At 44.9% G+C, this 12,266-nt stretch overlaps 1 protein-coding gene across 3 annotated transcripts in view; it reads right to left on the bottom strand.

Annotated features, from left to right (window-relative positions):
• Positions 1-9,987: 9,987 nt before the first annotated feature.
• GRIA4 (glutamate ionotropic receptor AMPA type subunit 4) overlaps positions 9,988-12,266 on the bottom strand; it is a 408,729-nt gene continuing 406,450 nt past the window's right edge. For 2 of the 3 annotated variants that reach the window (XM_030332393.1, XM_032594963.1), the window contains exon 16: positions 9,988-10,233. In XM_030332393.1, the coding sequence (XP_030188253.1) occupies positions 10,069-10,233 (165 nt within the window). In that variant the 3' untranslated portion in view covers positions 9,988-10,068. The remainder of the gene's footprint in view (positions 10,234-12,266) is intronic. The other variant, XM_030332394.1, reaches the window with a different exon arrangement.

Below are 12,266 nucleotides of genomic sequence, written 5' to 3'. Positions count from 1 at the left end.
CCTCCAGCAACACTCAATTTATTATCTGTGTTTAAGAGTCTGTTATGGTTTGCCTTCCTCTCTGTTTTTATCTTATTTCTCCTTTCCCTTCCCTTATGGGCGTCTGTTGAGTTTCTCAAATCCATATATGATTGAAATTGTACGATGTATGTGTTTCTGTGACTGAAATTAGCATTTTCTTGTGCTTTTGAAGCACCAGATCCTACCAGGCCGTTGGTTTTCCCTTAGCCCCACAGCCTGGGGGTGGGGGGAGACTTCGTGACACCCTAGTCCGTCTTGGGGGGAGAAGTTCCTGCAGGGGACAGGATGTCTTGTTTCAGTCCCTTCTCCAGAAGCAATGATTTCTTTATGCCATGGAGACGATAAGGTTTTCTAGTCCTCCTCATTCCCCTGAGACCTGTGACTTGTAGGAGCGAGAGGTCTGGGAAGTCAGGCTGGACATTGTGGGTGACCCCCCAGGGGCTGTTCACCTCATGCACCTGCTCCACCCAGGGGATCTCTGTCCAGCCTCCACCCTGCCCTCCGTCTTTCTTCAAAGCACTCGGTGAAGGGTCATGAAAAAAGGCTTACGAGTGAGTTCAAATTCTCTTGGTCCGGGGTCCTCAGCTATGTCCAACTGTATCATAGCCACGCTCAGCCTTTAAGAATGTGTTCATATTTCGGGGGTGCCTGGGTGGCTCAGTTGAGCGTCTGACTTCGGGTCAGGTCATCATCTCACAGCTCGTGAGTTCGAGCCCCACATCGGCTCTGTGCTGACGGCTCAGAGCCTGGATCCTGCTTCGGATTCTGTGTCTCCCTCTCTCTCTGCCTCTCTCTCTCTCTCTCAAAAACAAATAAACATTAAAAAAACTTTTTTAAAAAACCGAATGCGGTAACATTTTGGCTCAACTCTTCTTACCCGCAATGTCACTGCCACTGGAACACCACCTCCTCTGTGCTGAAGACGTGAAACTTTCGGTGTGTCCCATTTGTCCTGCAAGGGACTTGTCCTCTGGAATTCGGTTTACGTGGCTTCCGAGAGCAGCTTCCTGAGTCACACACAAAAAAGTTATGATTTTGTAGATTATCTGGCTTTTTGAGAAAGTCACTTTTCTCCCCCAGCTTTTTATGTCCTAGGCAGAAGCAGAAGCCCAAAGGCTACAGAGACGAGATAAATACAGTTTTGTTTACTGGGCTTCTATGGAACTCCATTGCTGTGATTAGCAGTCCATTAAACATTCCTCTTCAAATTCACAGAAACATCAAATACGAGGTATTCTTGTTCCCCTTTTACATATGAAACAATAGGCTTTTTCCAGAAGCCAAAGAGTAATTGCCAGAGCAAGGATGCACACTAGTTTTGTCTGCCTCTACAGCTCCAAATTCGTTCTTTCTGCCGCTCACTGTCGCGTATGTAATCAATGGGTCTGGAGACATCAAGTGGAGACATTGATAAAAATAATCCTGAAACAGTGCTAGAAGTCCACGAGACACAGAGACATTAAAAAGAGTGATCTCCAAACTTAGAGGATTAGGGATGTGTGACCAGAGATGATTTCTAGAACGCTTCTTGGTGGATGAGTAGATATTCGTTATAAAGACACAGGTGACATATACCACATTTTGTGCCCATCCAGCTTCTTTTGGATTCTCTTCCCATGTTTATTTTCCAGATGGTGCTTCCCCTAAGTGGGAGGCCAGTACTTGGTTCCCATGTCTCCCCCGCTGCTAGGTCACAGGTAACTGAGCGCCACGACTTAGATATTCCTGCCTGAGGTTTGAACTGGAATGAGGCGCTGTGTGGAGTCCATTTCCTGAGAAGGAAACAGAACACGCTAGGGAGGCACCCCACGCTTAGAGATAGTACATACTGAAGCTTCTCCTCCGTAAATTCCAGGGTGGTTCAGTCACTTAAGCATCTGACTCTTGATCTCGGCTCAGGTCATGATCTCACGGTTTACGGGATCATGCCCCATGTTGGGCTCTGTGCTGACAGTGTGGAGCCTGGAGCCTGCTTGGGATTCTCCCTCTCCCTCGCCCTCTCTTTCTCTGCCCCTCCCCTGCTCTCTCTCTCTGAAAATACATAAATAAACTTAAAAAAAAAAAAGAAGAAGAAGCTCCTTGCTCAGTGTCCTCGCTGTTACCTGTGTGTCCACGGGAAGCTGAACATGGCTTGGGGCAGATCGGTGACAGAGGTTTGGCATTGTTCTTGCTTTCAGCCACGTGCTCTGCCTTTCCCAGAGAGTCTGGAATCCTCTAGTATCTGTTCATGAATTCACCTGTGGCTTAGCTGAGCTAGAGCAGGCTCTGTTGGTTATAGCTGGGACCCTGCTCTGAAATAGAGCATCGCAGGGAGAGGTAATTATTAGAAAGGGAAGATCAGGGGACGCCTGAGTGGCTCAGTCGCTTAGGGAGGAGTGGGAGGCAGTGGGAAGGTGAACGGAGAGCAGGATGGGAAGCACAGGACTTCGGCTCAGGTCACGATCTCAAAGTTCCTGGGTTTGAGCCCCGCGTCGGGCTCTGTGTTGACAGCTCCGAGCCTGGAGCCTGCTTTGGGCTCTGTGTCTCCCTCTCTCTATGTCCCTCCCCCACTCACACTATGTCTCTGTCTCAGTCTCAAAAATAAAAAAATAGGGGCGCCTGGGTGGCGCAGTCGGTTAAGCGTCCGACTTCAGCCAGGTCACGATCTCGCGGTCCGTGAATTCGAGCCCCGCGTCGGGCTCTGGGCTGATGGCTCGGAGCCTGGAGCCTGTTTCCGATTCTGTGTCTCCCTCTCTCTCTGCCCCTCCCCCGTTCATGCTCTGTCTCTCTCTGTCCCAAAAATAAATAAACGTTGAAAAAAAAATTAAAAAAAAAATAAACAATTAAAAAAAATAAAATAAAGGGAAGATCAGGAAGCACTCTGGAAAGTGTAGCTATGAGTAGAAACCGGGTGTTATCAGAGTGGCAGGTGAGTGAGAGAAGATAGTGCAGACATTGACAGGTGTCACATAATACACACAATTATTTTCATCAGGAAGGTGACAGGGCCATGTGTGGGGTTTAGGAAAATCACCCGACAGGTGTGTAGAGAAAGGACACAAGGGACATACAAGTGAGACAGGCAGCAAGGGGACCTTGCGGGAGACACGTGTAGTAACGACACTGAGAAGTCATGAGTCTCTGAAATGTGAGTCCTGGAACGGATGAAGAGAACAGGGTGCGGTAGGAAGATACCTATGAGATATAAGAAATTTAGGATGTTAGTTGGCTGGATGTGAGAATGATAAAGAAAGTGGGTTCTAGAATGACACTCATGCATCTAAGTTGTGAGATTAGGTAAATGGTAGGACCGTTCACCGAGACACGGAATGGAAAAGAAGGGAGGAAGGCAGAGGAAAACATGAGGAACTAGATATGTTTCAGTTGAGAAGTCAAAAAGGAACAACCCATATGAGATTGGATATGTGGGACTGGAGTAAACAATAGAGATTTCTGACTTAACAGTGCGTGGGTGATTGTAGACATCTTGACGGTGGTAAGACCAACCAGGTGGGATATGTCCTGTGAGAGGAGAAAGAGGCAGAAGATACAACCCTGGGTAATATCAGTAAATTGTTTGGAAGAAATGGGGAACATAAAGTAAGTGGAAAAAGAATATACAAGATAATTAGGGGGGGACCTAAAGAATAAAGAGATCAATTGGGTTAGTTCCATATTGAAAATGTTCAGCTAATATGGCCATGAGATGTTTATTGGTGACCTTGGGATGGACATTTTGATAAAGCGAGGGAGCCAAACAGAGAAGTAAAGTAGGGGATGAAAGGTCACTCTTTCCAGTGGCCAGGGTATGAAAGGAGGGCGAGGTGAGTCATCATCCTGAGTAAGATGAGCAGGTGAACGATCACAAGGTCACCTACGTATCTATTGGTGTGGGTGACTTCAATCACACAGGCAAAGACCAACGGGAAGTCAAGCAACCACAGGGCTAGGGTTCAAATGAAGTATCTCCACTGGCCTTGAAGGCACTCAAGACGATAACAGCACTGGGGGGGCAATGGCAGAATGAGCCAAATGCCACAATCCGTGATGAATGTGAAGCAACGACAGAGAATTCAGCAGACACAGTGGACGAGTGGATGATCCATGTGACAGCACGGTTAGGTGACCTAGACCTCAAAGAGGAGGGGTGATTGTAGGAATGGACCTTCCTTTTCCTTCTAGGTTTGTGGTATGTGGAGTGACGGTATAAGGGCATTGGACAGTGCTCTGGCGGGGGGGCAGGGGGAGGCTGGGAATCCTGGGGGTGTCCTGACTTTGTGCTGAGGGCACCAGGGAGGGTGATGGCAAGGTCAGGGGGAGAGGGAGGCAGTGGGAAGGGGAACAGGGAGCAGGAGGAGAAGCACGGGAGTGTATTGAGAGAGAACGTGGGACGAGAGAGAGAAAGGCTGTCAGGACGACTTCCACGTGAGGCTGTGACCAAGGTTTCCATGTGGAGGGAAACCTAGTGGACTGAGCCTCAGAGTTCCTAGTGGGTCTGAGGCCCCATGATCCAGAAGCCACGTGTCCTGATGGCGGCCTTGGAATATGAATGGTGTCACCACACTTTAATTGTGCTTAGATTTACGAACAATATTGGTAGCAATCATGGCTTTGGAAAAGTCTCAGGCAGATGGAACTAGTCAATTTTGTCCTTCCACAAGTTTGAAACAGCAGTTTTAGGTGACTGAAGGATTAGGTACATCTTCAGGAGAGGCCAGCTATGGCCTAAATTGTTCCAAATCTTTTCTTTTAAAACAAAAATGCATTGAGAGCATTCACATTCACACTGGAGATTCCCTCTGAGGAGCCGACAGAAGCTTCTGCAAAGGCGATTTCTTTCGAGGGGCTTCACTCATTTCTTTTCTTCTTTTTCTTTTCTTTCTTTTTTTTTTTTTTTTTTTTGAGAGAGAGAGAAAGAGAGAGACAGTGCTGGCGATGGGCAGAGACAGAGGGGGAGAGAGAGAGACAGAGAGAGAGAGAGAATCCCAAGCAGGTTCCATACTCAGTGTGGAGCCCAACGCAGGACTCGATCCCATAACCCTGGGATCATGACCTGAGCTAAAATCAAGAGATGGACACTCCACCGACTAAGCCACCAAGGCAGCCCTCATTTCTGTTCTTGTTTAGCCCGTCAGTTCATTCAATCATATGTGGGAACTCTACTTGCCAGGGACTATAGACCTATTCATCTTGAGCAGTAACTCTGCACAGTATTCAGCTGGTGCTAAATGTTTAGGAACTGCACAAGTGTTGGTTGGACGTACAGACTCAGAGGAAGAAATCATAATAATCTACTCGCGCAGGCTCACGTTGTGTTTGGGATTACAGGAATACACATCTCCTAAATCACCCAAAACATGGAGTAGTCTGGCTTTCTTTCTTTCTAACGTTTTTTTAATTTATTTTTGACAGACAGACAGACAGTGAGCAGGGGAGGGGTAAAGAGAGAGACCAAAACACAGAATCTGAAGCAGGCTCCATGCTCTGAGCTGTCATCACAGAGCCCAACACGGGGCTTGAACCCACAAGCAGTGAGATCATGACTCGAGCCCAAGTCGAACGCTTAACCGACTGAGCCACCCAGGCGCCCCATGGCATTATAGTTTAATAGAATACTTAAGTATGTATTGTAGAGATCCTCTCAGACCTACCCTCTCCTCCAGATCCAGAAAAAACTGAATGACATTGTGCTCTTTGCCATGAGGAAGGACAAGTCCCAGTATAGATTTCTGCACATTTCTATGGATAAGAGACACGTAATTAGGGTTATTTCTGGTGTAGCATGAACCCAAACATGGGACTTGGAATTTGCTCCTTGACTCCCTCTAATCCAACCACAAACACCAGCCCGTGGTTCGTAGGAAAATTTATATGCAGGTCGTGGGAAGCAGCATATATCAAACATTAACACACATAACAGTGGAAAATCATTTGTCAAGCATTCCTTTTCTGCCAGGTTCTTTTGCCCACCCACGGCTGGCCTTTTACCTAGCTTTCTGCTTTCTTAACATGTCCTTCGCCTTATCTTTTCTTTCCCTCATTCCTCTGCCTGCCTCTTCCTCCAAAGAAAATAAAATCAAAGCAAGATTAACAGGTTATTCTATTTCACAGGAAATAATTATCTTTTGTTTTTTTGCGATACAATTTCCAAATTTCATCTTTTTCTCTTCCTAATTTGTCAAAATCGTTTCTTAAAGAACGGTTCTATTTTGCCAAGATCCCTGGTACTAGCTGTTTAGAAAATACATAAATGGGGCGCCTGGGTGGCTCAGTCAGTTAAGCATCTGACTTCGGCTCAAGTCAGGAACCAGTTTGTGAGTTCGAAACTTGCCTCCGGCTCTGTGCTGACAACTCAGAGCCTGGAGCCTGCTTCAGATTCCGTGTCTCCTCTCTCTGCCCCTCCCCAATTTGTGCTCTGTCTCTGTCTCTGTCTCTCTCTCTCAAAAATAAATAAATATTTAAAAAATTAAAAAAAAATATGTAAACAAACCACTTGTTCCATGTGCCTTTGGTCCTACAAATGGTAAGGACTGGAGCCTGCTGGACCATCTGAAATGAAACGCTACTTAGGGATGTGCACGAGAGCCCATACATTTCATGCAGCACCATGTAAACAATTCTAATGAACCGGCACGACTCCAACTTGTCTTTGCAGAAACTCCCCTGATGTCAGTTTCATTTGGTTCTTTTCTATTTGCACTTCCTTGGTGTTGCAAATTGGAATATTCTGTTTTCTGGGAAAATTATTAGAGCACATTTTCTTTTTCACTGATACCGACGTAATATATAAATGTGTGCTTATGCATTGACAAATATATATGTTACACCTACTGCACGGCACCTACTGCCTTAGGGAAATGGATGAGTTCACAGTCAGCAGGTGGGGAGACCAGGGAGCGGCCTGAAGCCAGCGAGGTAACAGGGGAAGCTGGCGGTTTTAATTAGTAGCTATTGAATTGAGTGTAGCCAAGTGGTTCTCTGGAGGGCCCTCCATAGCCTTCAGACATGGTCATTGTGTGCAGTTAAGCAGCTGATATAGCTGCAAAATTGGTTTTGCCGGGCATATTCAGAAACTTGTGCACTGGATGGTGGGCTGGCTTGCTTGGTAATTGAGTTCTTTATGGAACTAAATGCTTTCACTTAAGTGTTTTTAACTTAAACATCAATGTTTTAAAGTCACATTACCCAGCTTTATATCACTTCCTCAGACTGGAGTCCAGATTTGTACTGGTGGCAGATTTAAAATTTGGTTTTGGCAAAATTATTCCATAAGAAATATAGAAATTTAACTATAGAATGCTATTACTAATACAGAAATGGAAGAAAAGACAAAAAACTATAAGAAATACAACTTTTAACTTTGCATCATTAATCCACTGTGAGGCTTCACGAGATTTTTAGAAGAATGGATGAAACCAAACCCAAACCCTGTTTTGGGTTATTTGCCTTGTGACAATTTCTCTAGCTAAACAAATTATTCCACGGCTAGGTACATGAAACACCTTCTCCTCCGATCAGAAAATTGATTAGATCATCTTGTTGTTGGTTTTTTTTTCCCCTTTCTTTTGTTTATTTTTTTTCTTTCTTTCCTTCTTTCTTTCTTTATTTTTTGCCATTGCTCCTTCCAGCGAGATAGACGAGTTCATGAAATCAGCCAACTTTCTGCCTTCCTTTTGACCTGCTATATATTTCACACACACTCTTGGGAATGTTCATGAGGACAGATGTCTTTCTGCTTCCACTTAATGAAATTAATTCGATTCAATTCTTTCATTCATTCAACAAATATTTATTAAGCACCTACAATATGCCAGGCACTGTGCTGGGTGCTGGGGATACAACTGTGGACAAGATAGACACAGTCCCTGCCCTCAAGGAGCTTACAGTCTAGAAGTTACACAGACAAGTACACACACAGGCAGTTACAATGCAGTATGGTAATGTGGTGGGGAGAGGACACCGAAAGGGCACCTAACTCAGTCTCACAGGCAGCGGGTGGTGGACAGTTGTGGATCGCTTCCTGGGGCAGGCGCAGTCGATTTGGTACTGAAGGATGAGGACAAGTTAGTCAGGTAAAGATATGGGGAAAAGTTACAGCTCAAAGAAAGAGTAAATGCAGTGTCCTGTGTGTCCTGTGTGCTGCTTGTGAGGTTTGAGGGTGGGCAAGGTTGGGGAGGGGGAGAGAAGTCATGGAAGAGAGAAGGGAAGACCAGGTCACGAAAGGACTCATTCGCTCTGCGGAGAGCTTGGGATTTTTCCTGAGGGAACGGTGCGTGTGTGTCCTCAGACCTGCGCTTGTAGAGACTGACCAGGGGAGGGAAATCTTGAGAGTGGGAGCCAGGCGCTCAAGCCTTCACCTGTTCCTAAGTCATCTTCCATGATGTCACACCCTGTGCTCGCTCCAGCCCGCCTGGCTGCATACACTCCTTCAACAGTGTTCTGAGGAGCACGGGCGGTGGATCTCTGCTCAACCCTAAGGCTCTTAACACCTCCTCCACCTGTGAAAACGCATCTTTCAAGGCCACACTTCCGAAGCTATCTTAACTTGTGCTTTCTGCCAAGATCTCTACACATCGTGATGTTTATCGGGACCACACTATTAATTATTTCAAATGATCTAAACCTTCCTTCGAGCCATGTTAATTTCACCCATACAGAAGGTGGGTTTTGGAAATAAACATGGGTATAATTTTCTTCACCAATGCCGGTTGAAAACAAGGAGAGATTCTTTGTGTTTCTGGTCTACCACAAACCATTCTTAGTGCCTTCGAGTGATTTAAAGGGAACGAGGCGAATGGGGGCTGGGGGAGAAGCCAAAGAGACACATTATTTTACGCAGCAGAGTGTATAGTCAAGTAAAATCTCAACACACAAGTACAGGGTATGTTGCTCTTATGACAATGAATCCTCCCCGATTCAAACACTCTGCCCGGGACAATGTCACCGGCTCACAAGGCAAAACGTCTGTAAAAGAGGGCAGCTTATTTGGAGACGGTAAGGGCTAAGGACACGCTCCAATGTGGCCCACACTTGACTTCTACAAATCCCCTCCTACACAGTCTTAGAATTTCTCAGGTAACTTTTATAATGAGAAGAAAACAACCCTTAAGCTCTGTGGATATTATAAGAATGTCCGTTGTTTTATTCTTTTTGGTGGGTACAAAAACCACAATTTTGTACACAGAACAAGATTATAAATAATACTGATAACACGAGTGACCCAGAGTCTCTCTCGCTTCTACACTGCAGACTGATGACTTCACATAACGTTGTTTTCGTGTTGTCTGTGTTCCGGGTACCGAGACAAATGGGATCTGTGGACACCGACGCGGGTGACAGAGGGGAGGTTACGGCAACGAGGAGGGGGTCAACTTTTGTAAAAAAAAGTCTCTAGAGTTGATTACAGTGATGGCATTTATCTCAATTATTGCAATGTATTGTTCCCTAAGATGGTTAGAAAAAAGAATCGTGTTGTCCTCTACTGAATTTACGTCGGTTAAAAAGCAAGCATGTTTCAGTATGTTTTCTCCAAAGTGAGTGTAAATACTTCCTTTAAATTTTCACAGGATTTACATGTGTGTTTATTATTTTCTTATCACAGTTTAGTGATTTGTTTTCTCAGCTGGAGTCTTCAACGGAACACGTGGGTGTTCTGGAGACAGGTTAGCAGGTTCATGGACTTCTCTAACTACTTGACCCCTTGCGGTGAAGACAGAGGCCTTTCTGAGAAAGGACTTCACAGTTTAATGCGCTAGCTCGCAAGTCTGATTAGTTTTTAAGTCCACTCCAGTGAAATTTGTTGCTGTTAATACGCCCATCCCAGCTCCCCCTCCCCCCCACCCCACTCCCCGAGAAAACCTAAATTGTGAGTTTTCCTGATATAAAATCTGAGTTTGGGTTTCCGAGCTGAGCTCATGCACGCGTTGCTGCTGGACCGGCGGGAGCATCGGGACGCGCCGCCCGCTCTGGCCCGGAGGCCTGGTCCGCGGCCCCTGCTCAGTGCGCGGGCTGCGCTCCCGTCCGTCACCAGCACAGTTTGATTAAGGCACTCAATTATGTTTTTGGTTTTCATGGTAGGTCCGATGCAATGACAGCCAATCCCGAACTCTGTCTAATCGTAGTTCCCGTGTGTACCGCCTTGGGGCAGTCGGGCGTCAAAACGCGGCCGTTCTCACCCACGCTCCCAGTGATGGATAATCTGGCTTTGTTTCTTATGGCTTCAGAAAAGGTCAGCTGGGTGCATGGAAAGGAAAGAGAGAGAGTGCGCAGTGTTACAATGCTTCTGTTCCTTCGGCAATGCGAGACACAACAAACACCAAGATACCGATAATTAGACATCTGCATTTTTTCCAAGATTCTCTTTGGTCATATGAACACTATGCATGCCAGGGAAGGAACGGTCAGCTACCCCAAGAATAAATCGGTCTCCAGTTTGTGGTCCTACCTGTTTCGGAACTAATTTTGAAATTTGGTTTGGCACATCTGGGCAAGACACGGCTTTTGCCTCCTGGCCCTCTAGAGCCCAGGACTTCTGGTCCAGCTCACAGCCTTCCCTACGCTTGTTCATTGGTGACTGAGACTCTTGATTCTTGTCAGAAAATGTCTTTACGGTGCAGGCGTTATCCTCAACACTTTGATGAGCTGCCTAGGCACACTGTATCTATCTATAGACTATTCTTGACACGTCTTCCTGTCTTGGGAACACAGATCCACAGACACTTCAGTCGTGGGGTACCATGACCCAGAACAGCTCGGTTAGTGACTTCAAGGTCCTCCTCTGTGTCTTCTGAGCTAATTCGTATTTTAGGAAGCTCTGAGTGCTTCAAGGAGGGTGCACGGAAAGGGGGCGTGTTTAGATTCCTCAGGAGCTGGCCTGGCTGCGGAACCTTGCAGCTTGAGGTTATGGGGTCAGGTTTCTGAAATCCTCATGAAATTCCTGTTCTCTGTCACATTAAGTCAGTAGCAGGTGACAATATTATGCAGAGGAGAAACAGGCAGTGTTGTGTACATCTAGTGACTTCTCATTCGTTGTCTTTGAATTTTTGTCTAGTGGCTGAATTTTAATGTTAAGTCCAGAGGAAAATAAGGGAAAATGAGATGTTCCCTAAGTTTGCTATGGCTCATTATTTATTTCTCGTAACTTATAATATATCTTAATTCCCTGTTGTGAATTTAAGTTTACCTAAGTCTTTAGGAATTCTATCTTTATATTTATTCTGTCCTGGAACTTAAATATTAGAATAATTGTATACCAAATAGTAGGATTAATAATGGGAGTAGAAAATGGTGTAATGTAAAGGTTTAGGGATCAGATGCCCTGATAAAGTCGAACTGTTAGTTAATGGCTTATTGATGAAAACCAAGGTCATTATCATAGTTCTTTAGAAGACAGTCTCAACAATTAATATGCATCTTCAAAATCAGAGGTTAGGATACAATCTCTACAGAAACTGCTCATCACTAAATTAAAATAAACCAGGACCAGAGTTTGAATTTGTTTCCTCAGATTCCCTTTCGACATTTAACATGAAGTAAAATAGAAAATTATTTTTAAAAGTCTACTGGTTTAGTTTTGTTTTCCTGTTTTTTGAAGAGGAAATACAGTTAATAAAAGCATTGTGATGTTTTGAAGGTTTGTTTGTTTTTTTTTTTTTCCAGAAGGCATTTGCTGTAAAATCTATTTTGGCTTCCTTTCTTTTCTTTTCTTGTCTTTGTGAAGAAAGGAACATATACAAACGGGAAAGACTCTATGTGCAGATTCAAGTAATCATCTATAGATTACTTCTCTATAGATTAGTGCAACTGAGTGGAATAATGTCTTTGAGACCTCCTTATTTTGTCTTTAAATCTTAGCATTCTTAGTTTTTCTTTTTAAAAAATTTTAATATTTATTTTTGAGAGGTGGGGAGGAGCAGAGAGAGAGAGGGAGACACAGAATCTGAAGCGGGCTCCAGGCTCTGAGCTGTCAGCAGAGCCTGACGTGGGGCCCCAGCTCATGAACTGTGAGATCACGACGTGAGCCAAAATTGGATGCTTCATCGACTGAGCCACCCAGGTGCCCCTCAGCATTCTTAGTGTTTAGCATTATTATTTCTTATACTTAAGTCTCCTTAAGAATAAAATGTCATTTCTATGTAGCTTGCTGTGAACCTATCGAGGCTGCTCAAATTGGAAAACTTTCTTATGAATTTATACGTGGTCTGGGCCGTTTTAGATTGTTGAGCCTCAAGGCTATGACCTTAATTGTATGTGTTCCTGTGAGGGGT

The sequence above is a fragment of the Lynx canadensis genome, chromosome D1 (genome assembly GCF_007474595.2).
Source record: "Lynx canadensis isolate LIC74 chromosome D1, mLynCan4.pri.v2, whole genome shotgun sequence".
NCBI lineage: Eukaryota > Metazoa > Chordata > Mammalia > Carnivora > Felidae > Lynx > Lynx canadensis.
The sequence above is the reverse complement of the archived record's forward strand: the minus strand, read 5'-3'. Positions and strand labels throughout refer to the sequence as shown.